Source organism: Grammomys surdaster, unplaced genomic scaffold (genome assembly GCF_004785775.1).
Source record: "Grammomys surdaster isolate TR1022 unplaced genomic scaffold, NIH_TR_1.0 373, whole genome shotgun sequence".
In the NCBI taxonomy this organism is placed as follows: Eukaryota; Metazoa; Chordata; class Mammalia; order Rodentia; family Muridae; genus Grammomys; species Grammomys surdaster.
In genome coordinates, this window is record NW_021604792.1 from 6,843,199 (window position 1) to 6,870,638 (window position 27,440).

Consider the following 27,440-nt stretch of genomic DNA (forward strand, 5'->3'; position numbering starts at 1 on the left):
TGTGTGTGTGTGTGTGTGTGTGTGTGTGTGTATGAATGAATGAAGTATATGAATGAAGTGGGAAAAGGGGAATGTCGAGATCATTCACTGTTTGGGAAATTTAGATGTGAGCTCATGTAGCCTAGAGCAACAGAGGGGTTCTAGAAATGAGGGGCACATTTAAAGAAATAGTAAAGAAGGGTTAATTACACAGTAATTGGCAGACTCGGAAAAGAGGGAGCATGCCCATAGTAAGATTAGGAGACCTGGGCTGTGGAGATGTCTCTATGAAAAGTGTAAATACCTATGTTTGGATCCCTGGAACCCAAAATAAAAACCATATAAGGATGCCGTTGGGATTCATCTGTAACCCCAGCACTAGAGGCAGCATTCAGGATGATTCTGGGGGGAGGGGCTCACTGGCCAGCCAGCCTGGGCTCAATGAACTATCCTGTCTCAGAAAGTCATCTAATGTCCATCTTTGGCTTCTACATGTGCAAGCCTAGGCTAGTGCAGCTACCCACACTTGCACACACTTGCCTATACCATTGCCACCCCACAAAGAAAGGTAACGGATTTTAAGTCAATGATAGGAAGATTGCAGCCCCCCAGGAATAAAACACGAGGTTAAGTTGATGGTTTAGAAATGAGTTATGTATGATGATCAGTAGAGTCTGGGTTGTTTTGTATTCTCTCATCTGGAGACTAGAGGTCCTGGAATACTATGTGTATAAGAGAAGTGAGAGAAAGATGTGAAATAAACAAGAATAATAAATAGTAGCGTGGTATAGAGAGACCCTTCTCCCAGTAGGGCTCTAGTGAATGCTGTAGAGAAGTAAGGAGTAAGGGCTAAGGAAAGGTTGTAGTTGGACTTTTTTTCTGAAGCCTTGGAGAAAGCAGGTTCGGTTGGATAGAGTTGTATGAGGTTTGACAAAAGAAGTTCAGAAAGATGAATGGAGATGTGTCCTTAGGAGAAAGAGAAGCATTTTCTTGATAGTAAACAAGGTTGGAGTGGGGTAGATATCAGAGCCTGCCATGAGCCCTTGAACACACGGAGCAGCTGATGGAGCTCAGATGCAGAGCGTGAACCTAAAGTGTTGCTTGACCCCACAGAGAAGGAAGGGCATTTCCCCACAGCTGCTGAGGACGGGAGAAAGTGTAGCCTGGGTTGCCCTAGAGCCTGCTTATATAGACCAGGCTGCCCTTAAACTTTTACAGGTCTACCGGTTTGTGTTTCCAGTACTGGGATGGATGGTGTGTACCATCATAGCTGGGACCAGAGAACTTTTTGAGAAGTATAAGATGTTGATGGTGTGATCTATGCTTATGTCCTAGAACCTAGGGAGAATGTTGTCTGTTTGAGACCATCCTGGGCTACAGAGTAAGACTTTGTCTTCATCAAGGGAAAAAGAAAAAGAGAATGAAGGACAAAATGGACCTTGAGAACTTGTAAGGAGCTTCTAGCAGAGGAGTTCAGCCATTCGGATATTGACCAAAGATCTGCCCTCCTTTCATTCCCTTTGACTGAGTGCACAGCTTTGGAGGGATGTGCAAGGAGCAGCAGGGAGGAAGGATACACCCACCTACCCAGCCATGAGAGTAGATTCCTGAGCTCCTGCAAGTGGTTGCTAAAGAGATGTGATTTCTGTTTGAGTTCTGATTGTTAAGAAGTCGGGTAAACACTGTGGAGTAAGCACATGGTGTGTATTATGTGTGCTACTAGCAGGGAACAGGTGTGCAGACTTTGTCATATCTAGTAGATAAAAATGATTATAATTTTCTTCAGGTTACATGCTACTCAACAGATTCTGGTGGCGATGTTGTAGACCGTGTTCATGCCTAAAAAGAGTAGCTGCACAGACAGACCCTTTGATAGTGTACAGTCCCTAGACCACTCAGTCATAACTAGTGCTGTTAAGTTGAAGAGACTAGTCTGTCCCTGGTCTCCTCCAACACTGCAGGCTACTCAGAAGACCCATGAAACTTTAAATTACCAGGAAAGTTTTTTTTTTTTTTAGATTTTTGTGGGTAAAAAACTCATCAGTGGGATTATTAATGTTTGACTTGAAAATTATGAAAGCCATTTGGCTGCCACTTAATGCCATAAACAAGTTTGTTATATAAAGTCTTTCATGGATGATAATGCCATAAAGAAAGTATCCATTAACTATTACATTTTCGTTACTCTTGGATTGTAAAAGTTAAGTGTCCTGGGCAGGGCGGTGGTGGCGCACGCCTTTAATCCTAGCAGTTGGGAGGCAGAGGCAGGTGGATTTCTGAGTTTGAGGTCAGCCTGGTCTACAGAGTGAGTTCCAGGACAGCCAGAGCTACACAGAGAAACCCTGTCTTGAAAAACAAAACAAAACAAAACAAAATAAAACAAAACAAAAAGTTAAGTGTTCTGGAACTATTCTTTAGTTTTCTACAGCCTTTGGCATTTAACTCTTCACTAATAGGAATGTTTTCTTTTCTTCTTTTTTCTCAGATGTCCCTCTTTGGCTTATACTGTAAAAAGGTGAACATAGACATTATTGGGGACTGTTCATTAGTGTGATGTGTGGATGTCTGCAGTGAGTTCAGGGAAATTGATGCTTTGTCAGTGTACTAACACATAGCAAGCAGAAGGGACTCAGCCAGGTGTTTTTTTTTTTTTTTTTTTTTTGTGAATGTCCACATATTTTTGACTGAGAAATTTGGGTTTCAGTGTGGTTGGATCAGAAATTCATGTTATCTAACAGATGAGTAGAACACATGTTCATAATCCAATTTGGCTAATATAGTCCTATAAATGGGCTTAACCATTACTTTTTTTTAAGTTTTGTGAGCCACTTAATTTTTTCAAATTAGAATGTTTTTAATTAAGGGAGTGGTACTTTTAGGGGTTAAGAGCACTTGATATTCTTGCAGGGAACCCTGATTCTGACTTCTAATAGTCACAGGGTGGCTCACAGCCATTTGTAACTTCAGTCTAGGAGATCTGACACCCTCTTCTGGCCTCTGTGGGCACCAGGCATGCACTTGGTGCTCGAGCACACACACAAACACACCCACACCCACACCCACCCCATTAGCTGTATTTTAAGTGTTCTTGGTCACATGACTGATGGGTACTCAGTGTGCAGTGATAACTCCCCATTGTCATAGGAAGCTCCATAGGACAGTGGCACTCAGTTTTTAATTGGTGCCTGATATTGGGAAAGTAAATGTCAGAAATTTAGTAAAGATATTTAAAATAAAAGAACCCAGAATTTATACTATTGTAGTCCTAGTAACTCAACCTTATGAGAGTTAAATGTTATTTTTTCAGGTAAGGTTTATATTTAAATTTGGTATTAGGTTTAGTCAGAGATCATTAATATTGGAGAGCAGAAAGTTATATTATCAGGTTCTGCTAGGCTGCTTATTTAAGTTTTACTAAGGTATTGATATTATTTGTCAATAAATGTTACTTATGCAAAGGGTAAAGTTAGGAGGTTTTGATATGTATATATAGCTGGAGTGAGTTTAGGGAAATTGATGGCACTGTCAGTGTCTGTAGTAGTTACACATAGCAAGTGGAAAGGGCTCAACCTCCATCTTTATAATTGAGACCAGTTTCTTATGTTGCTGTGTGCTGAGTGCTTGAGGGTTCTGGGCTCAGTCCCTGGCTTTGCAGAGAGGCAGTGGGGGAGCTGGACTCTTGTTCCTGTTTGTTCCCACTCCTGCTTACCTCAGGAAAGTCAGATTTTATCTGATTAGATTAGTTGACATTTTCTATAATCTTTCATAGATGAGTGTCATTAAATATGTTTTCTTTTTGACCTGGCATCTTTTCCATCTATTATTTAGAGATTATTTCATTTTTCATGTATAAATTGTTCATTACATTTAAAAAATGGTGGTTGGTTTTGGTTTTTGGGGACAGTCTCCTTTAGCCCTTACTGATCGTAAAATCCCTGTGTAGCCAAGGAAAACTTGGAACTCTCTTTTTCCTTTCTCTTTATTCCAAGTGCTAGGATTGTGAATATGTATTACTATGCCTGGCAGTTTATTGCTTCTTATTCTATTAATATATCTCTACTTATTTATTAGTTGTTTGTCACATTTAGATTGATTCTAACTTATTGCAAACAAATTTCTTTGAACATTTACTCATAGATGTTTGTATTGTTTTTATTTATTTCTCTTGAGTATTCTCATGTATTAGTAAATGCATATATGTATATATACACATACATATATATGTATATATATATATGTATATACACACACACATACACACACACACACATATATATGTATATATATTCTCATGTATTTGAGTAAATACTGTGTGCAGTGGCTGGATCATATGGTAGGTTGTGCATCTAACCTTCACAAGTGGTTACCTGAGGCCAAGGCTGTAGTGCGTTACTGGGATTGCTTCCTGGTACACTGGAGGATCCTGGGTTTCATCACCAGCACTGCAGCAGACAGCTAGCCAAACACACACCTGCCAGCTGTTTTCCAGCAGCAGAGTAGGAGTGTTCCAGTTACTCATTTTTTAGTATGTATAAAGGTTTTAAATTTTACCTGACAGACTCTCGATAAGAAAAGACAGCTGGGTGAAATTAACTTCAATTCTTTTTTAAAGGGCTAAAAAGACATTTTAAATGTGAAAAGATTTTAGCCAATTCACTATTGCTATATTTCTCATTTTTTTTTTAAATATGGGGTTCTACTTATGTGTATAGTTGTATGCGTGTGTGAGTTTACGTGTACCACATGTGTACAATGCCCACAGAGACCAGAAGGCATGGGATCCCTGGAGCAGGTGGTTGTGAGCTATTTGATGTGGTGCTAGGAACCAAACCCAGGTGCTATGCAAGAGCAGCAAGTGAGCTCACCTGCTGAGCTGTCTCCCCAGCCTCTTTTCTAACATTTTCTGATTTTTGATAGTATTTAGTCACGAATGGTGATTTGAATTTATAAGATTCAATTTATAAGATCTGATACATTTTCTTCTTCCTTACATATATTTCTTTTTGTTTCAGCGGCCCCTTTGTTGCTTTATGCAAACAGACGGGACTTGAGATTGGTTGACGCTACAAATGGCAAAGAGAACGCAACGGTTGTAGTTGGAGGCTTGGAGGATGCAGCTGCGGTGGACTTTGTGTTTAGTCATGGCTTGATATACTGGAGTGATGTCAGCGAAGAAGCCATTAAACGAACAGAGTTTAACAAAACTGAGAGTGTACAGAATGTTGTTGTTTCTGGATTATTGTCCCCGGATGGGCTGGCATGTGATTGGCTTGGAGAAAAATTGTACTGGACTGATTCTGAAACTAATCGTATTGAAGTTTCTAATTTAGATGGATCTTTACGAAAAGTTTTATTTTGGCAAGAGTTGGATCAACCCAGAGCTATTGCCTTAGATCCATCAAGTGGGTAAGTGTTTGTGTTGTGTACAAAAGGCATTCCAGCTTCTTTTGCTAGTCTTCCTTCATTGGTAAATACCCCCTCACTGCTAGAGGGTAAAAAAGAAAGACCCAGGACTTTGGGGGTTTCCTTGTCAAGTATACTTGACTATGGAAAGTTGAGTGTGTTCTTAAAAAGACAATATCCACTGTGTATTCTCTGTTGGTGGTGCTACAAATTAATAGAACCATTGTGGAAATCAGTTTGGAAATTTCTCAAAAAAAAAAAAAAATAGAACCACCATGTAACCCAGCTGTTCTATTCCTGGGTGTAAATCGGAGAACTACTTACCATGCCATAAGAGATACTTGTGTGTATGTGTATGTTTATTACTGCTTTATTCAGTATAGCAACACACTGGAATCAACGTAGTTGTCAGTCAGCAGATGAATGGAATATGAAAAAAAATATATATGCATGCACACACACATACACATATATGTGCACGTGTACACACATGTACAGTTCAACTCTAAAGAAGGGCAAAATTAAAATGTTTCCAGGAAAATGGATGGAAATGTGGGTTGAGTGTAACAGTCGAAAAGGGAAGAAAGGGTAAATGTTAGAGGATTAGGAAGGACTGAATGTCGGTAATGGACACACGATATGAAAAAGACTATAAAGCTTATCGTTTTCCTAGTTTAAATGCTATTGTGGATCTTTTTGTTTTTGATCATGGATAAGTACATAAATATATATCTAGTAAGTGAAAGTGTAAAGTCAAATGTAAAGCTCTATGGCTTCAGAATCGATACTCAAACTGTATAGAAGTTCATTGAGATGTATAGATTTTTGGGTCTGGTTAGTTTTGGTGTGTAATTTTTATTTGCAATTTTTAAAAAATAATAAAGCTTATAAAATTAAAAAATATAAAAATCAGTGTAAATAGTTTTGTTTCTTACAGCAGTTATAGAATAGCCATGTTTATAGTTCTTGGTTTTCCTCTTCATTGTTTAAAGAGGGAAGGAAGACTTAGTATCTTATCACTAAAGATGATGTTTTAAAAATATTCTTGATTTTAGACTATCACATAACCAGTCATTTTGCAATAGTATCTTTTATATTAAGCTCTGAATTACCACTTAACGTATCAGTGCTGAATGGAAAGACTAAATATTAAATAACTTATTTCTACTTAGGTAAACATGCATTTCATGATCTTGCAGTGATCGTCTGTGTCCACTCCCTCTGAAACCCCAGGCCGTGCCGAGCTCGGGGTGAGGGGTGGGGGGCAAGTGGTCTGCTGTTGTGCTGCATCCCTACTGCTGTGAGAGCTGACAGCTCAGAACTGGAAATCCCGCGCCACTGAGCAGGATCTGATCTCTGTGCGTGCCTACATGGCTCCTCACTTACCTTCCTGGTCTGGCTGGTTCACAGTTTCATTCAGTGTACTGTTATGGCTGAATGCAGTTAACTGTGATCATGAGCTTGAAGTGACTTAACTCGTACTCAGTCAAAATCCAAAGGTATCTTCTGGATACTTTTTATATTTTAATAAGTTTGTTTGATTTTTTTTTCCAAAATCAGAATGTTTTAAACATTAGAATGCTTTAAACCTCTTTGTAGAAGGGAGTAAATTAATTTTATGTAATAAAGTAGAACTTGGAGAAAATCAGATAAAGGTTTGTATGGGTTTGCTTGTTTCCATATCAGGTCTGATTTGGTGGCATATATTAAAGACGATGCCATGTTTTAAAAAAGTAAAAAATTTGTTATGAGTCTGAGGCTGCTTAGGCTTCCCCATGACCGTGAGTAAGTGTTGATAAAAAGAGGCTTTTTATTTAGGAATGATACCCAACTCAGTTACAACTGAGAACGCTCCCAAAATGTAGCATCTAACTGTATCAGCCTGGGGCCTACCAGGGCAAACCCCACGAAGTTACAGTTTTGGGTCTTTTTGGAAAGAATAAGCAAGTTTGATTACAACAGTAGAAACAGCAGTTAGTCTTAGGACTAATAATATCTTAAAAGAACAGCAAAATTTGTAAGATCAGTCAAATTAAGCATAGTCTTCAACTATGAAAAGGGAAGTGGGTGGTTGCCAGGGTTACAGCCTGTACAGTCGAGAGGCTTAACATATTAGAGGCTGTTTTGTTTGTTGTTGTTGTTTTGTTTTTGGTTTTTTGGTCTTTAGTCTTAAGCATAGTAAATCTGAACTTTAAATGTAGTGTTAACCACTACAAAGGAGCATCTATTGAAATGAGATGGTCCTTTAAAAGCATACACAGTTTTAGGGTGTGCAAAAGTGAAAGGACAGCTTTCAGGTCAGTTCAGCCAACCACATGGGTCAGCCTGCTGTGCAGGCTTGGTGCAAGTGCGTTAAGTGACTACTCTCCAGGCCATCGCCCCAGTTCCTTAACATTTATTCATTTATTTTTATGTACATTGGTGTTTTGCCTACATTGTATGTCTGTGTGAGGGTGTCGGATCCCCTGGAACAGGATTTACACATAGTTGTGAGCTGCCATATGGTTGTTGAACCCTGGTCATCTGAAAGATTAATTAGCTAGTGTTCTTAACCACTGGGCCATCTCTCCAGCCCCTCCCTGGCTCTTAATAATGCATCAGAAAATGGGTTAGGAATCAGGTGAGTGAGTCTTAGAGACTGTGTACAGTAAGCTCTTCTTAGAAGAATTTGGTTTTTGAGAACTCTGAAGTAGTCCTGAGAAGTGGAGGTGGTATTTTGCTAGTAGAGTTTGTAGGTCTGAGGGATGCTGATGTGTTTGAGGTTACTGCCATTATAGAGCATATTAGATTTGGTGGTTTTCACTGGTCATTAGGGAAGAAGACTGGTGAAGAGACCATTCTCCCCCAGCCTCTTCCCTTCTCTCTTCTGGCCAGGATTTCCCAGAGTTTTATTTAAGTTTGAGTTACTGTGTAGCTCAAGCTGGCCTGGCATTTGTAATTGTCCTGCTTCATCTTTCTGATAGTTGGGATTAGAAGTTTATGTTCCACCATCCTCCCCCACTTTTTCTTCTTGACAAGGTTATTCTTACCACTGTAAGGATGATAACTGAAATTAGCTGGTTAATGGTTAGTATGTTTCAGACCTCTCTGTTTCTTTTTTAACTTCATTTGAGAAGAAAGGGGGTGTAGTTTTAAGGATATACTGTCTATTTAAGGATAGAAAGCTTGGGAGAAACAGCTTTTCACAGAATGTTTGTTATGTTGCATGTATTTGGAGACAGCAGTATTAAAGGAATTAGAAGGCCAGTTAGAGCTCTTACGGGATTGCTTATTCTGATCCATGGTTCTACAGCTTGAATAGCACAGTTCTGGTTGGTTTAGCATCTTGCGAATTTCTACATGGGGTTATACTTATGTGGTGGTATACACACACACACACACATACACACACACACACACACACACGCACACAATATAAATAAATACGATTAACATGTAATTAGGACCAAATACAGTTTGTCTAAATGGTATATATCTGATAATTAGTAATGAGGGAAAATACTTAAAATTATATTTTAAACTCATAGAATAAAGATGTTCTGTCGCTCTTTCAGTATTACTGATTTTAGATTTGTGTCATGGATTGTGGTTTTAGTGCAAAAGCAATTACAGGTAGAATTTTCCACTTGTCAAACAGAAGAGGTGATTTCCAGATTTATTTTCTAGGTGAAACATGAAGTTTATTTTTTAGATAAAATGCATAAAGATAGCTGAGAAGAAAAAAAAAAAGTAGACTTTTTCAGAATCCCAGGATCCTCGGCTTTGAGATTCAGAAGAGTCAACATGTAAAAGGAGGCCAGCTGAATGAACATATTGTTGAGTATTGGGAGCCGGTGCAGACATCTGTGTGCTTTTGGATGGATGGAGTTCTTGTATTATCAGTTCATTTAGCTTACACTGGAGGAAGAGTTTTCTAAATTGGGCTCTATTTATTAGTCTGGTTCTCCCCACCCCCATCTCCCTCTTTGCTTTCAGTACTTCTGTCTGGTAGTGTAGAATTCAGGCCAACGAATAAGAAAATATGTGTCTTATGAAAATTGTTTCAGGAAGCAATGTTGTCTTTTATATTGGGTAGAGGACATTCTTGTATACTTAAAAAAACAAAGCACTTTATTCTGATTCCCACATTGTTCTACCTTGGTGACACTGACAGCCTAGTTCAGGTGCAAGTCCCATAGCAATTCTGAGAATGGTTTTGCTTGATTCCAATTCACTAAATATTTCTTCCAAGTTAGTGATTGAGCTTGAGTTCATCCTGTGTGTGGCTGGTGAACTTGTGATCCTCCTGTCTAGCTAACTGAATGGCATACGTTTTAAAGATACATTTTTTTATATTCATTGTTAAGTATAATAGTAACACTAAAAGTTCACTTGAAATGCTTTTGTAAATAAATACTCAGGAGATGGAAGTATGAGGGTAAGGAATTAGAAGCAAGCCTGGGCTGCATAGCAAGTTCAAGGCCAAACCTGACCTATGTAGTAAGATTATGTCTCAAAAAAACAAGGAAAGGTTAGGGACACAGATTATGTTTAAAAATATGTATTTCACTGGTATATCAAGATGACTGAGCTAGTTCCTGCCACATTCAGGTGTTTGATAAATATGCTTTGATTAGGTGAATTTTATAAATTAATAGTGTTCATATAATGTTTTCTCTTTAATACATTCTGTTAGTTTTTCTTGTTAAGGATATAAAGCATTCATAAGGAAGTGTAAATTTCTAGTGTCATCTTTTTGAATTAATGATTATAGTTTGGGACTGTTGCTGAGCCTGGCAACCTGAGGTTAATCTGTAGAACCCACATGGTAGATTATGTAAGTTATCCTCTTCCACATTTGTATGCAGTAAAGCACACATGTGCTCCTACCTCTAAATACACACACACACACACACACACACACACACAAATACAAGTTTTTAGACATTAAAAAAGACTGCATAGCTTTTATTTATGAATGTGTTTAAGAATTTTTAAAAAAGTCTTTACTTTGAAAAAACATTATCTAGGTAATATTTTATAAGAATATGCTAACCAAACCTTGTTTTATCTCCTCAACTTTGTTATTCACTAGTGTGTTGCTTAAGACCTGTTTCCTAATCTGTAAAATAAGTTTTTTACGTTAGTAAATGTGTGTGTGTGTGTGTGTGTGTGTGTGTGTGTGTGTGAAAGTAGAAAGGGGATCTAAGAGAGAAGGAAAAGGACAGAAGGGAGTGTAACAGAATACATGTGTCATGCAAGCAGACGGGAGAACTGTTTAGTGGAGGAAAGATAGCAACAAGAACAGGACAGAAAAGTGAGAAAGACAATGGAGGAAGGCATAGGCCAGAACACAGAACAGTCACAGGTGTAGGAAGATACCTTAACAAAGTAGATTGAACCCAGGATCTTGTCCACAGGCTCCTCAATTGTGACATCAAGTTTTTTTTTTTTTTTTTTTTAAGTTTTAACTTTTTTTTTTAATTTTTATTTATTTATTATATGTAAGTACACTGTAGCTGTCTTCAGACACCCCACAAGAGGGCATCAGATATCATTACAGATGGTTGTTAGCCACCATGTGGTTGCTGGGATTTGAACTCGTGACCTCTGGAAGTGCAGTCAGTGCTCTTAACCACTGAGCCATCTCACCAGCCCGACATCAAGTTTCAAAAGAGATGTTTTAAGAAAGCCGGATATAATGGCTTATGCCTATAATTCTAACGCATGGGAATCTGAGGAAGGTGTATTACCATGATTTTGAGACTAGGCCAGGTTATATGAATGAGTTCCAGGCCAGCCTGGAACAGTAGACTCTGTCTTACTACAAATGTAGACATTTTATGAAAGCATTTTGAATATCAGAACTTTTTATTTCACATGTATAAATTTAAGCCAGCAACTTAGGTATGTTATACTTACAACTTGTGGGGTTCTGTTCCTCTTTTAAACCTAAGTGATTATTACTTATTTATGTATGTATTTTAAAATTTATTCATTCTCACACAATTTTGTACCTGTATTGTTCTTCTGTATATCTTCTCTATCCACGTTACCTCCTGTTTGGCCCTCTCCCCTCAGATTCTTGCCACATCCCCATGCCCCTTTCAAGTCTTCTTCTCCCTTAAGGGCAGGTCTCCCTGCGCAGGTTAGACTGGTCTTTAGAGCCTCAGAGTAGCTGAGCAGGCTTTGGACTCTCATGCTAAGTTTAGAATTGTTCCTGCAGAACAGATCCTTAAAAAATGGATTCTACTGTTCTTAAGCAATACTGCTTGCCTTACACTGGGCCTTCCTTCCTCAGAGCTATGTTGCCTTTAAAACCTACTTATGCTCCCCCGACCCCTTACATTTTAAAAGTACTTTAAAATATAAAAGAAGTTTTGTTTTTTTTTAATTGCAGAATGGAAAATGTAGAAAAGAGATGTGTATTTGTACTTGCTCCCTTTTCACTGCCTTTTAAATAGATATAGAGAAATAAAAACTGTGATTACCTAAAAATTAAGAGTAGTATGTTAGAAAAATTATTAGTCTTGTCAGGAAGTATTATAAGTTGTGCTTGATCAGCTTCTGGGATGTGAATCTAGGTCATTTGGAGGCAGTGTGTTGAGTATATATAGGTGTTCTCTAATATTAGAATAGAACTTTTTTTCCTGAAAATGTCTTACCCCTCAATCACTTTTTCTTTATATAAAGTGATGTTCTTAGTTTTGCATCAAGTTAATGAAAAAATTTTTTTAAAGATTTATTTTATGTATGTGAGTACACTGTCACTCTCTTCAGACACACCAGAAGAGGGACTCAGATCCCATTTACAGATGGTTGTAAGCCACCATGTTGTTGCTGGGAATTGAACTCAGGACCCCTGGAAGAGCAGTCAGTGCTCTTAACCACTGAGCCATCCCTCCAGCCCGAATGTTTTTTTTTTAACATTTTTTTTTAAAGATTTATTTATTTTATTTATGAGTACACTGTCGCTGTCTTCGGACACACCAGAAGAAGGCATTGGATCCCATTGCAGATGGTTGTGAGCCGCCATGTGTTTGCTGGGATTTGAACTCAGGACCTCTAAAAGAGTAGTCATTATTCTTAACCACTGAGCCATCTCTCCAGTCCCCAAGTTAATGAATTTTAATTGTCTGTCTGTCTTTCTTTGTTTGTTTGTCTCAGCTGTGTTGATCTGGCTGTCCTGGAACTCACTGTGATGGCTAGGCTGCCTTCCAGCTCAGGTTCTATTTGCCTTTGCCTACTGAGCGGATTGTCCAATTTTTGTTTGTATTTTAAGCCTACTTTCATTAAGGGAATATTGAAAGGGAACATTTGTACTAAATGACTTTATATAGCATAATATTTTCAGAGCTTTGCTTTTTAATGAAAGCTTTCTTTGTAAGACTTTTGTTTTTGTTTGCTTTTTTGCTGCCAATTTGTTGAATTGCAGTGGGGCTCTGGAGAGCTAGGTAAGCACTCTACCTCCAGCTGTATTCCTAACTGCGAGCTTACATTTACAGTCACACTCTTAGTAGGAAGGAGGACAGTTTGCTTGAGACAGGTCTTTGTGGTCCCATATAGTTTTAAACTTCATGATCCTGCTTGGGAATACAAGGTCTCTTACTATAGCACAATTTGGCCTCTAACTATGGTTATCCTCTTGTCTCAAGCTCTTAGGTCCAAGCGTGATTATGCCTGGCTCTGTATTTAATTTTGGAAGTGGGAGTTTCTATACTATATATAGATAAATTCAAACCCTCAACCCTTGTGAGACCACTTTGTGGCCCCACAGTGTTTGGTGAGTGTTTTCATTTACCTCCTTTCCAGTGGGTTAAGCCTCGAGAAAAGTGCTGCTTGCTTTCTCTGTTGCTGGGCAGATTGCTTTCTTCAGTTGTTCCTACAGTTAGTGCTTATGAAGGAATCTTAACACAGGCTTGATTGTCTTCCTTGAGGTGCCACCACCATAGAGGCCTTTTAGATTCTGGGATCAGAAAACCTCTAGTGTTGTTGTCTACGAAGTCTAGCAAGTTTTGCCCTTTTTTTCTGTCATGTTTGGTCACTGAAGATCACTCCTTTTTTTTTTTTTTCTTTATTTTTTTTCAAATCATAATTTTTACTTATTCACACAGGGGTTATAAACACAAAAAGGCAGGACGTGGGGAAGGGGATGACACTGGAGCGTGGTTGTTCAGGGGGAGTATAGATACCTTTCAGAACAGGTTATCGGCTTGGTGAAGGTTCAGGGGACAGGTCGCTATGACTCTGCCTATGATTCACTTGTCCTTATCTAAGTTGGTATTATCTGCCAAGGCTACCTATTTACAAGGTTGAAGATCACTCCTTTCCTTGATACCCTAGCTCTGTGCTGAAAGAGGTGTTTGTATATTTTATTTTGTCTATCTTTAAAAATCAAGTAAAGAGTAGTAGTTTTTCTGGTTAACTTGTTACCAGATTACTTGAACTAGAAATTCTGACTTTTATGTTTCATATATTGGAAGGCAGTTCTACTTAACAGTGCAGTATACCTCCAACACACTGCTTGCAATGTTGCTTATTAAGGTAGTTTGATTGGCTGCATTCTTAAGAGCAGTAAAACATGCAAAACTTGAATGTGCATGCCGTTTGAGTTTTGAGAAATGGAAGGTGGATGTGCCTACATTATCATTACAATAGATTACTTAATATATTTTATATTCTTACTAATGTGTATGTTAATGACTTACAGATCAGTAGCTTAAGGATCGTAAAGTGAATTGTGACTTAATATAGATTTGGTTCACTTGGGTTTTATAGCTCAATTTTAATCTGAAACTCAGTATGTGTTTACTCTCATTCCCTTTCAGTTGAGACGAAGCCTCTCTTCTGTCCTTTATTCCACTTAAAGTTATTTTTCAGAAAGCATTACAAATAAATAGGCTAGACACAGCAATGAAATTGTATTCATATGGACACTAATCAACAGCTTATAACAACCTGGTATTAGTTTTCATGAGTTTTGATGGGTAGCAGATGTGCATATTGTTACAAAGTAGGGCTGTAACCACATATCCTTGATTCTTTAGTATCGATTAAATATGTTTACACTTTTAATTCAAAGCCAGAGCAGAAGCATTGAGGCCAAAATAAATTAGGAGGCAAGTAGGCTATGGAATCCAAGAGTGAGTAATTGCTGACGGAAACAGGGTTCTCCTGAATGAGGCTTTTGAGAAATGGAGATAATTTATCAGCCTACTGAGTGCTTCCCTGGTCTTACTTTTGAAGGCAGACTATATTCTTATACCAGTTGAATTTAGCAATTTTATCAGCACTTCTAGATATCCGTAGCTCACTAAGAGTGAGGTTAGCTGCAATAAAAAACCAACCACACCTACCCCCTCATCTGTGCCCACCAATTAGCTTTCACTTCTGAGTTCAAAGTAAGATAACGAGTGGAGGCAGGCAGGTTATCTCCCCTGTCTCAAGTTCGGATGCCTGGGTGAGAGTGGCACTTGGTCTTGATTGTTGGTGTGCTTGAGAGTTTCCCCTAAGCTGCTGTAGTCTTGTGATGCTTTCCATTCTGGAAACCCATCTCTGGATGAAAAGGTCATGTTTCCTTCCTCACAGCACCTATTTTCCTTTGCTAAAAAGAAAAAGAAATATTTATTTTCCATTTTAATATTTATTTTTTATGAGTATGAGTGTTATGCCTGCATCTATGTATGTGCACCATGTGTCTGGTGCCAGCAGAATGCAGAAGAGCGTTTCTGATTTCCTGGAACTGGAGTTTGTGAGCCACCATGTGGGGGTTGGGAAAGGAACCTAGGTCTTCTGCAAGAGTAGTGATTGCTTTTAACCACTTAGTTCAATATAGGAAAAGCATACTCTTTAAATATTATTTCATTAATCTCAAAGCTTGTACTGGAATTAATACAGAATTACACTTAAACTTGAATAGAAATGTATATTATTGTCAATAATGAGTATTTCATGTAGGATAGTGGTTCTCAACGTATGGGCTGCGACCGCCGGGGGTATCTTAAATGACCCTTTGATAGGGGTTGCATATCTGATTTTCTGCATGTCAGATATTTATATTACAGTTCATAACAGTAGCAAAATTACAGTTATGAAGTAGCAACAAAAGTAATTTTATGGTTGGGATCACCCCAGCATTAGGAAGGTTGAGAAGCACTGATTTAAGAAATAAATCAGCACTTGGGAGGCAGAGGCAGGCGGATATCTGAGTTCGAGAGTTCGAGGCCAGCCTGGTCTACAGAGTGCGTTCCAGGACAGCCAGGACTACACAGAGAAACCCTGTCTCGAAAAACCAAAAAAAGAAAAAAAAAATCAATAGAATTTATCAGACCTCAGGGACAAGAGGTGAGGACTAGGCAAGGCAGGCGATCCTAGACTCAGGTGCTGCATTATTAACCATATTGCTGAATACTTTCAGTATGAGAGAAGTTTTTGTTGATGCAAACCCCTTGATCACAGATCATCTTTAATATTTTGTGGTGTTTGTAATTTTGTTAAATATAAATGTGAAGTTCCTTCCTTCTCCATTATTCCTAAAGAAAAGCATTCTTCAATGTCTGTGGAGCTAGCACGTATACCTGCTTTTTAATTAAACACTCGGTTTGTGGCAGGACTGTGTCTGGTTACAAGCTTTTCTTGGAGGTGCTGATAGAGAGCTTGTGATGTGAAACTTGAAGGCACTGTCTGGAAGGTGAAGACTTGAGTGAAGTCAGTCCTTCTGAGAGACCTTAAGTGTCTTTCTCATTGTTGAGATTACCAAATTATCTGGAAGGATAATTTTAAATACTTTATTTTGACTAGAGTTGGACTGTCATATAATTTTGTTTTCATGGAGTCACATCCGGAGATTTAATTGGTGTTTTTCTGAATTGATCAAGCAATTTACCAGTTGCTTTATAGGCATCTGGGAATATTCCTTAGTGTTTTTTAGAGTTTCATAAAAATTTTCTTATATTATGTACTGACTGCAGTTTCTGATAGAGCATCATCAGGAAAGATAACACTTTGGTTATGTTCTCTTGCTAATGATTGTTTGTTCAGATGGAGCTTGAGATTTTCCTGAGCCTGTTGGCACAAGGACCACACTTTGAGTAGCAGGGTTTAGAGAGGGTAGCAGATGTTTTCTATCAAGGCACAAATAGTAAATACTTTAGTTTTTGGCAGGCCACATACGGTCCTTGTTACATGTTTTTCTTTTTTGTTTCTGGAGTTTGTTTTTCAATTCTTAAAAAAAAAATGTGGAGATCATTCTTAATTATGGAGCTGTATAAAAACATGGTGTGGTCAGCAGATTGCTGGTCACTGCTTGTCTCTGAGAAAGCCGTATGCATTTAGTTGTTCCTAGAAGCAGGAACTGTGAAAGCAATGCTTATGACTTCTCAGCTTGTTCGAGGAGCAGATGACTCATGTGATTTTTTTTTTTTTGACCTAACTTACTAGTAAGGTAAATCACTGCTGGTGGTTTGAACTCTTTCTGTCAAAACAAAACAAAACAAAACAAAACAAAACAAAACAAAAACAAATATTTAAAATTTTAATGGAGACATAATTTATACACAGTAAAATTCACCCTTTAGTTTCAGTATTATAAACAATTGCATACAATTATTCTATCAAAGATAAAGCTACATGCTAAAGTTGTAAGAGCAGATTTTAATTAGTGATACATTGCAGTAGGAAAAAGGTTAGTACTCAACTGAACTGTAATTTGTACAAGGGTGTCTGTCCTGCAGGGAAACTGAGAGGAGAGGAAGAGGAAAAGTGAAGAAGTACCTTTTGGGAAATAATTATGTATTAATAAACACCTGCAGTGATGGAGGAGAGGCTCAGTTGTAAGAGCTTTTGATGCTTATGCAGAGGAACAGAATGCCTTTTTCAGCACCCGTGTTTGGTGACTCACAATTGCCTGTAGCTCTAGTTCCAAGGGATCTAATGTCCTCTGCTGGATGCCCTGAACACTTATGCACAGATGCACATATACATATAGACACAGACACATAAGTAAAACTAAATCTTAGAAAACACTGCAAGTGGTTACTAGAACTAAGAAGTGCATTGAGCCAGATCACAGGTTATAAGATTGGATACAGAGCAGTTATAGGGCTGGTGAGGTTGGGCAAAGGCACCTACCTGCTGCACACATCTGGCTACCAGACTTTGACACCTGGAACTCATGTAAAGATGGAAGGAGAGAAGCAGCTTAACCAAGTTGTCCTGCGATCTACACTGTGCATTTGTGCTGTGGCACATGTGTATCCATCTCCCATTTTATACACGGATACATACAGTAGCAAGAACAGTTGGAAATTAAAGTGTTAAAACAGTATAAATATATAATAAAACATGGAATGCTTAAGTATAAATGTAACTACGGAACATGCAGGTCTGTCTGCTGTAGACTGCAGAGGAGGAGCTTAAGAAGTCAAAGAAGATCTAAACTAATGAACTAAGAGGTACTCTGTGTTCTCGGATTGGAAGATACAGTAATCAATATGGTAATTCTTCCATGCTGATTAACACTCTCAGTCTTAACCAGACACCCAGCATAATTTAATTTAGAAATTGGCAAGCTATTCTAATACTGGTTAAGAAAATTAGAGGTTAAGTTGCCAATTCATACTACTTAATTATGACACTGTTAGAAGCAAAGAATAATTTCATTGTTGAACAAAGGAACACAAGAACAAAGTAAAGCAAGGCAATTTTTGCAAAAAAGGGTGTTCTGAGATTCAAACCAAATTAGCAAGTGCACTGGGACTTTAGAAAGTTCACTTGTTTTTTATTCTAACTCGGGTATGTGTGTTTTCCCCCCATTGGCTGGAGTCTGATTTCACAGTCTTACAATGATGGGGTATAACGGAGGGTCATTAGAGTTTAGTTTAAATAGTATGTCTGTTTAGCAGAATAATGATAGTAGGTTCCCTTGTAGCGTCTATGATCTGTCTAGCCATAGACACCTATGGTCTGGTAACGGTGCCAGGCATAGAGTTCATTTTGTGGAGTGAGCCATAAATCCTAGTAGAAAGTGGTTGGTTTCTCTCATAACGTTTGTGCCACAGTTGCCAGCTGTATTGTCTTGTTAGGCATAACAAGCTGTTATAGTCACAGGGCTTATATCTGGCTGAGACCGATGATTGTCTCTCCTCTGGTAGCATGCATAGTTCCTTCCACTACTATGAAAGCTAGCCCGTAGGGATGGAGTCTCCAGATGAGTACCAGCTTAATTTTTTTCATGTTCTATGTATGACTCGAGTATATGTTGTCAGCAGTAGCGTCTTACCAACCAGCTCTGGAAGGTAACTAGGATCTGGCAATAGCCTGTAATGTTTGGAGGTCTCTAGGGACCTCGGTGGTCAACAACTTCAGAGGAAGTAACTCATTCCTACGACAAGGCTTTTTTCTTTGTTAGCCTTATGGTGTCTGGTAGCGGCATTGCTGCCCTGTTACAAGGTAACTCCATTAACTCCATTTTGATCCCCTCCTTTTTTTGTGTGTGTGTGTTTTTTTGTTTTTGTTTTTTGTTTTTCAAGACAGGGCCTAGCCCTGTGTAGCCTGGCCTGTGTAGCCCTGGCTGTCCTGGAACTCACACTGTAGACCAGGCTGGCCTCGAACTCAGAAATCCACCTGCCTCTGCCTCCCCAAGTGCTGGGATTAAAGGCGTGCACCACCACTGCCCGGAGATTTTGACCCTTTTAATGTATATATAGAGATAAATTTTAGGAACTTCTACAGTAGTAGGTTTCCATGTGACTTAAAACAAAAGTCTTTAGTGTTAATTATCCTTCCCGTTTCCCTGTTCTACCCAGCCCTCCTCTTCCTCACCACAGTTTACCCTTTCCTATTCCATAATTCCCCTTTAACATTTTTATTTATTTTTATGTGTATGAGTGTTTTGCTGGGCTGTCAGATCCCTGTAACTGGACTTACAGATATTTATGAGCTGGTGCTGGGAATTGAACCCTGGTCCTCTGTAAGAGCAGGCAGCTAGCGCTCTTAACCCCTAAGCCATCTCTTTAGTCCCCATAATTCCTGATTTCTATGAATGTTCAAAATGAAATACATGTCTAAATATTCAAATCTGTCTTTCCTTCTCCCCTCTTTTTTTTTTTTTTTTTTAAAGACTGGGGGTCTCTGTGTAGTACTAGCTGGCCTCAAACTGCTATCTTTCAGCTTTAGCTTTCTGAGTGCTGGGATTGCAGGTCGGTATCAACACACCTACTTCGGTTGCTTTTTGAGTAATGCAGTTTTGTTTAGGTTGTTGATGCCTTGTAGGAATTGGTTTCCTTCAAAATATTTTTGTGTTGAGTGTTTTGCCTGTGTGTATGTTTGTGCAGCGTGTGCATATCTGCTGCCTGGTCATGGTTCCTGGTGCCCAGTGCCCTGGGACTGGGGCTACAGATGCTTGTGAGCCAGCATCTGTTGCTGGGAATTTAACCCAGATCTTCTGAAACGAGCAGCCAGTGCTTTTAACTGATAAGCCATTTTTCCAGGTCTGAGAAATTAGTCTCTTATTTGACTGGACTTTCTCAGGAATGGGCAAATTTCATAATTACTAAAAAACATTGATTTTTATGATCTTCTCCATATGTTCCATGTAGCCAAAGGTACTTAACTAATATCAAAGCAGCACAGGGTCAAAGAGACTATATAGTACGTTGTATATTTTTTGGGTGATTGAAACATTGCCATTTGACTGTATTTTCTATAAAGACAAAATTAGAAGAGTAGCTATCACACCAGCTTTATTAGCAAAGACAAACTAGAATATATTGGATGAATTAAAAACTAAAATCTCTGTCTATAAAGAATTAGCTACTAAATTTTTTTTAAAAGGTTACAGGAGAAATTTGAGATTTTTTTTAACCCTAAATATTTTAAGTCAAATTTTAAGTGGTCATTGTGAAGTTTTAAGGTTCTCATTCTCAGGCATTCCAAAGAAATAGAAAGCTGTTGTGTGGGCAGGGGCTACTTTGTGCTTTGATACAATATATAGACTTGCAGAGCTTTTGGGCCACCTGAGGCTAGTGTTTTGAGTCAGCTGGTTAATGAGTTCAACTCACTAATATCACCAGTATAAGACCAGAGCATGATGGATAAACACATGTTGAGAAAAATCATATTCTGCTTTACTGGTTCAAATCCTTGTCTGAATATATTAGAATTCTGTGGGAACTTTTTTTCCTTCCAGTTTTATTTTAAGATACAGGTGTGGACCGCCATATTTGTCTGCCTGTCTGGAACTAACTCTGTCTGTCTCTCTGTGTCTGCGTCTGCGTCTCTGTCTCTCTGTCTCTCTGTCTCTCTGTCTCTCTCTGTCTCTCTCTCTCTCTCTCTCTCTGCCTCTCTCTGTCTCTCTCTGTCTCTCTCTCTGTCTCTCTCTCTCTCTGTGCATTTGCATGCATGTGTGCACACGTGCGCCTGTGTCAGTCCTCACTTTCCACATGTTGGGTATCTTGTACACAGCTGCATATACCTGGCCCCCAAGCTTCTAGTGATTTTCTCCTGGTAGAGATGTGCTGGGATGTGTGTGAGTGTGCCCTGCTGCATCTGGCTTTTGTATGGGTACTGGGAATCTAAAACGGGGTAGTCAGGCTTACCTGGCAAGTGCTCTACCCACTGAGTCATCTTTCTAGCCCCTGTTTGAGACTTAATGGAATTTCATTCAGCCATAAAGAAAAATAAAAGTATGAAATTTGAAGAAAAGTAGATATATCTAGAAATTATGAAGTGAAGTAACACAGATTCAGAAAGATAAAGCACCATATGTTCTGCCTCATCTGTAGATCTTGGCTTTTAATGTGTGAACGTGCATATATGTGGGTGTGACTGTGGGATTGGAGCAGGGGAGGACGATCAACAGAAGCAAGTTCTGTATGAAAATGCCATAACGAAACTTAGTACTTTTGTACTCTAACAAAAATAATTTAAAAAGAAAACGTTGATGCCTGGCTCCAGCTCAGGCCAAAATTAAATCAGAATATCAGGTGGAAGAATCCAGGTCAGTGCTGTTTTTAGTAAGTTGCCAAGGATGAAAATTCCTGGGCAGGCACTCACTTGCAGTAGCTGTTGTTATTTTGCGTGTTAGGAGACAGAGAGGAAAACATGCTAAAGAGAACTTACTTACAAACATTTCAGTTTTCAATAACCAAGAACGAAGTGGCTGTCTCATAGCTGTACCGCAGCCTATCAGAAGGCTGCTGCATGCTAGCCTTGTGTTGTGGTTGTGAGTGTGTGGGTAATGCTCACTACTCATGGGTTTCTCTCAGCTCCATTGTTTCCCTGATCATGGTGACGTAAGTGTCATGTTAACGCTAGGCTGGCCTTTTGATCTGTCCTTTCTCCCTCATCAATTTTCATCAAGATACTATCTTGGTACCTGCACAGCAAGGGAAATCAGGCTGCCGTTGGCCAACGGTGCTGCCCGCCAGCCATGATCGTGGGAAGAACTGTGTGACTTGAAAGTTCCCTTTGTTATATCAAGAAGCTCTGAAGGGATTGTTGGAGTGGTTTTGGGTTTAAGAATGTGTTAGTGTTCGTAGTTTTAAGAAAAAAGAATCTTTTTTAGTTTTGTCACTAAAAGATTGTAAGTTAAAAAAAGCTGTTGAGTTGCTTATAGAATTTCCTCAATGGAACTTGAGTTGGGCTCTTTATTTGGGAACAGCACTACAGACCACACCCAGGTGTTGTTGGCTCTTTAAGCAGTACTGGTAGCAGTGTGCTCACATCTGTTGGCACTCTGATGACACATAGCCCTAAAACTCCTGTAGATTCCCTTTAGAATTGGATTAGAGAAGGATTAATGACTGCAGGCGACCTCCAGCCTCACTGGAGTGAAGTGCTATGATGCTTTCTGCTGCTTCCTTCTCTGCTGCCTCTGCCACCCCCTTTCACACTTAAAGTCTGTTTGGTGCAGGCTGGCCTGGAATTTGCTGTTTGACCCAGGCTCTCCTCCAACTCCAGGTCCTTGAGCCTTAAATTCAGATGTTTACCATCTCACTTAAAAGTTGAGGTTCATGTCTCTGATCGGCAATGATGTGTGCACTGATTGCAGGGGAAGATTGGAAAGCAAATATCTAGTGTTCTGTGCTGTTTCTGTTCTTTCAAGATGTGGCTCTACCTCCTAAAGTGAAGGATTACGTACAGGGAAGTAGTTCAGTTGCTGGCTGGCTCCTCCCTGTCCAGTGTCAAGTATCTGTGATATTTTGTGAGTGAAAAGGAATGCCCCAGGGTTTGTGTACGTCTTTGCTACAGTTTGAGTCTTGGTTGTGTTTTTTCTCCTGTCTGATATTGGAAGGATGATTGAGATATGATAGTGAATATAAAAGGAGATGACACAACTTAAAAAAAACCTTGTAAGTAAGTCAGGTCTTAAGAACAATATACTTGGTCCCTTCATTTTATTAATATATTAAGGAAAAAATAAAGCATGTTAATATCTGGCTACATCTTACACAGATTACAACATCAAAGCTTGAATATTTTAAGATACTTTCCAAAGTTAGATTAGTAGTAGGTCTACTGCACAGGTTAGGTGGGATGCATTACCTTTATTCATGTGAATTTAAGATTGGGTTGGGTGGAAGATTGTGAGAGCCAGCGGCGGTGGATGACTTAAAGGTTCTCTGAATACACCGAAGGCACTTGCACATATAAACACACATGGGTTGCATGCATAAGTATACTCCCCAGCCACCTCCCCAGCCACCCCACCCCCCAAAGAAGCTCAAGCCAGACAGAGATGCCAATATGGTGAGGTTCTCTCTTCTGTAAGCTTGTGATGCCTATATTTAGTTCCTACAATAGCTGCTTCATATATTCTGTTTTAAATTGTGGTTATTTATTGTGGAGTGACTAGCATAGTAGAAGTTACTGTTATAGCTGCAACACTTAGATTATTGAGTGTGCTTGCTACCATTTTAAGTTAGGATAGGATACGATGGTATATACTAAAATATAGAAGTAAGGAGCTGTATGTCTTTTGGGAAAAATATTTGATCATTGTGTTTCATTTAAGGTCAGACAGAGACAAGGCCAGGGATACCACCTAACATTTTTGGCTGAGCTGTGCTTCTGTCTTTGTGAATGGAGTACCACAGGAAGTCGCCAGTGAGAGGAAGACATTTGCTACTGTCATCGTGAGGATTTAAGGCAGGAAACAGTAAAAGATGGCTCTGGAAAGGTGGACACTATATAAATGAGTGTTTCTATTGTTCAGCTGTCACTGTTTAGTCACTCCCATCATTTCCATATGGAAACCAGAGTGGATCCCTAAGTAATATCTAGCTGTGGGTTTATTCTCTAAGTGGAATTAGCTGCTGTGGTCATGTGTTTAAAATGCAAATCAGCCAAACTCATTAATGTTTTCTCAATGTCTTAAGAAGACAAGTTGGGGCTGGAGAGATGTCTCAGTGGTTTGGATTCTCAGAAGCCAAGCGAAGCTGAAGCAGCCATCTAGCCTAGTGTGTGCAGCTGTGAGAGAGAGCCTGTTTCAAACCACATGGACATTTATCCCCCTCCACCCATTAAAAAAAATCAAGTTTAGGCATCTGAGTTCCTAGACAGTTTCGTTGGTGATTTCATCACTTCTGTGTCCTTATCTCAGACCTTCTGTTTTAGGCTGTAGTAATGATAGAATCTATTCTCTGGAGTTCCTGCGTACACATATTTGTTCTCCAGTGTGGTGCCTCTGAGGCTCAACCCGGGTGGTGGGGCTCAACCATGTTTCTGTAATATGTAAAGGAGAAGAACTCTAGAATCCAGAATAACGTTGAAAGCTTTACTGGAAGTGTGGCATTTGATTGTAAATTAGCATGTCAAATTGTAATGATATCCTGTCAAACTCTCATTCATTGTGAGTCCTTATTCACTTTCTCTGCCAACCCATTTTTTAAATGTTACCTTTTGTTTTGATAAATCTTTCAGATAGAAGCTATTGTATAATCAATAGATTGTTAAGAATCGATATGTAGAGGGGTGTTGGGGAGATGTCTTAGTGGTTAAGAGCACATACTGTTCTTGCTGAAGATCCAAGTTTGGTTTCCAGCACCCATGTCAGGTGGGTCACACAACTTCCTGTAACTCCAGTTCCAGGGATTAGATGGGTCTGCTCTCCATAGATTGGCACCACATACTCCTAAAAATGTTAAGAGAATCATCATGTGGGAAGACATAAACTTTAGAAAAAGGAATACTTCAGTTATTTCAAGAAGTGAAGAACATTTACTTTTCTACCTTTTCTTATTCAGCAAAGGTAAGAAAATTTAAATGTGTCAGAAGCAGTAAACCCTAGATATGAATTAGCATAACTTCTGAGTGTAAGATACTCTGAAGTTTATAAAGGAGCATTGATCACATTTAGGGAGGAGGTATTACACTATTGGAGTTAAACTGCAAGAAAAGGTAGTATGTAGAGGGAAGTGGCCACATTATGGCAAGGTGACCAAGACTCAGGTAGGAACTCAGCTGACCAGAGCTAGATGATGCTAAAGACCTCGCCCTTCACTCCTGGAGTGAGAAAGAGCCCAGTGCAAGGAGGGCTTCTGAGTGGTCACTCAGGGTCACTGCAGGAAGTGGCAAAGCTTCTGTTCTCCAGGACATTGTGCCACACTGTCTTTCCTGGTAAGTGCTTCACAATTAAAGGATTTGTAACTGTAGCGTGTACAACTTGTAACTGTGGACGACAGTGCCATCTCCACACTAGTAGGTCAGATTCCCTTATCTATCTTTCAGCTGTGTTTATTCTGGGACGTACTGATGCCTCCCTTCTTTAACGCATTGTTTTCCTCCCAGAGACTTACAGAAAGTATCAGAGATGCTGCTGTTTCTTTGCTTTCTTTCATCAGCACCCTGTTACTTTTTTTTCTCAAAAGATCAACTTTTGGTTTTCCATCTGCTGTCAGTTGCATGTACTGTAAATTATTTGATGGGATTATTTACATAGCATTACAACCACTTTTCTCTGTGTTCACATTATGGTTTTGATACCTATGTTCAGTGACATTATAAAGGAGTCTTAGAATCTTCGGAGGATTTGACTAGATCATTTTCAGTTTTGTCCTGAAGTGTAACCTCCATTGTCTCTGCAGGAGTGGGTCTGTTACTCTTATATGGGGTAATTGCAGTATCCCTGGTAGTCTTGTTGGGTCTGCTCTTTGGGAGAACAAATTCTGTAAAATGCTGCCTCCCACCCACTTTCACAGTTCACAGTTAGTCAGATTTAGAGCATTCCCATCACCTGGAGAGGAACCTGATCTCGAGCCTCAGGCAGCTGCTGGCTTCCTTTATTTGTGTATTTGCTTTTAATGGACTATTGATTCGAATGTAATCAGACAGCATATGTTCTGTCTGGCTTCTTTCACTTTATGATAATATTTTTGAAGACTATCACACACTCATCCATGTATCAAGTACATAGTTTCTTTCCATTGCTGAATATTATTCTATTGTACGAAGATAGGGAATTTTGTTTTTATCAATACACCTATTAGTGAAAGATTTGTAGGTTTCTATTTTTTTCCTATTATTAGTAATATTGATATAAATGTTCATGTATAAGTTTGTATATGAACATAGTATTTCTTATCTCTTGGGTAGAAAGAAATTGCTGGGTTATCTGACAAATCCAGGTTTAACATTAAAAAAATAAACAAACCCAGAACTGAATTGTGTTTTATTGAAGTGGCCACACTATTTATATTCCCACCTCAACATATACTTGCAAAAACTTAAAGTATTATGGTCATTCCTGTTTCCAAGCCTGATTAGCTGTTTGAATATCTGGTGAAATGACTGAAAGTCCCCTTCCCCCCTTTTAACAGCCCTAGGCTTTTCACTTAAGACTTATGCTAGGAAGGTGCTGTCCCACTGAGCTAGATATCCTTGTCTCCTACTTAAAGTGTTATTGGTTGCCTTCATATTGATTTGTAAAAATCTATTGTGCATTCTGAATGAAATTATCATATTGATGAGTTCAAATATCTTCTTACCTAGCTTGTTACTTGTTACATTTTGGATATAAAGGGTCCTTTAAAAGGCTTGTGTGTTGAAGGTTTGGTCACTGATGTTACTGTGTTCAGAGTTGACTGAATCATAAGAGCTATAACGTAATGAATTGATCCATTAAGCCATTCATAATGTGGTGGTGATGGTGGTGGAAAGTGTAGGTAGGTAGTTCGAGGAAGTAGTCTGGAACAACAGAACTTTATAATAACTGATTTTAATTTTTATGTCAGCTCGAATAATGGACCTATATTTGACATGTGTATCAAAGTATAAGCATAACAAAGCAGAGTACACGTCTGGTAGCGCAGGCCAGTGATCCTGGCATTTGTGAGGTACAAGCAAGAGAACTAATTAGGTGTTCAAGGTCCTCCCTAGCTACAGAGTTAGCTTGGGGTCAGCCTGCATGAGGCAGTTTCAAAGAAAAGTGAAAGTAGAAGGAAAGAGCCCAATGTGGTGGTGCATGCCTGCCTGTAACGTCAGCAGGAATCACACCGTGAGTTCGAGTATAGTCTCTGTTGCAGTGGGCTCAAGGCAAGCATGGTCACATTTGAGACCACATCGTAATCATTTAAACACACTATGGAAATAAAGTCAACCACAGGCCTACATATAAAAGTGAAAACACTTATAAGCAGCTTGATTTTTTTTTTTTTTTTTTTTAGGTGCAGATTCCTTAAATAATGATACTGAAAATACTGTCCATAGATGAAAACACTAGCTGTATAAAGGAAATGAGAGCAGCCACGTTAGGACTGTGCAGAAGCACTGTTCAGTGCTAAGCAGCACGTTAGGACTGTGCAGAAGCACTGTTCTGTGCTCCTTTAAATCTCCCAGTCTTCTCACTGCTGCCAGTCTCCAGCAGCTGGCGGTATGGCCCAGCACCAAACTGAATATTCTTGACTTTCCTTGTTTGGAAATAAAGTATGGAACAATGCATATTTCACAGACTTGTTGGAAGTGATACACGTGACTCAGGTGTCTTCCTGCCAGTCTCATACTTGAACATTTATTATGTGTGTATGGGGTATAAAAATGTAGTCCTCACGTGAGGTTCAGAGATAGTTTATGGGAGTTAGTGT

At 39.0% G+C, this 27,440-nt stretch overlaps 1 protein-coding gene across 1 annotated transcript in view; it reads left to right on the forward strand.

Annotated features, from left to right (window-relative positions):
• The window catches only part of Lrp6 (LDL receptor related protein 6), a 122,353-nt gene that overhangs the window by 18,297 nt on the left and 76,616 nt on the right, over positions 1–27,440 (forward strand). The window contains exon 2 of the mRNA XM_028780901.1: positions 4,992–5,385. Within this exon, the coding sequence (XP_028636734.1) occupies positions 4,992–5,385 (394 nt within the window). The remainder of the gene's footprint in view (positions 1–4,991; positions 5,386–27,440) is intronic.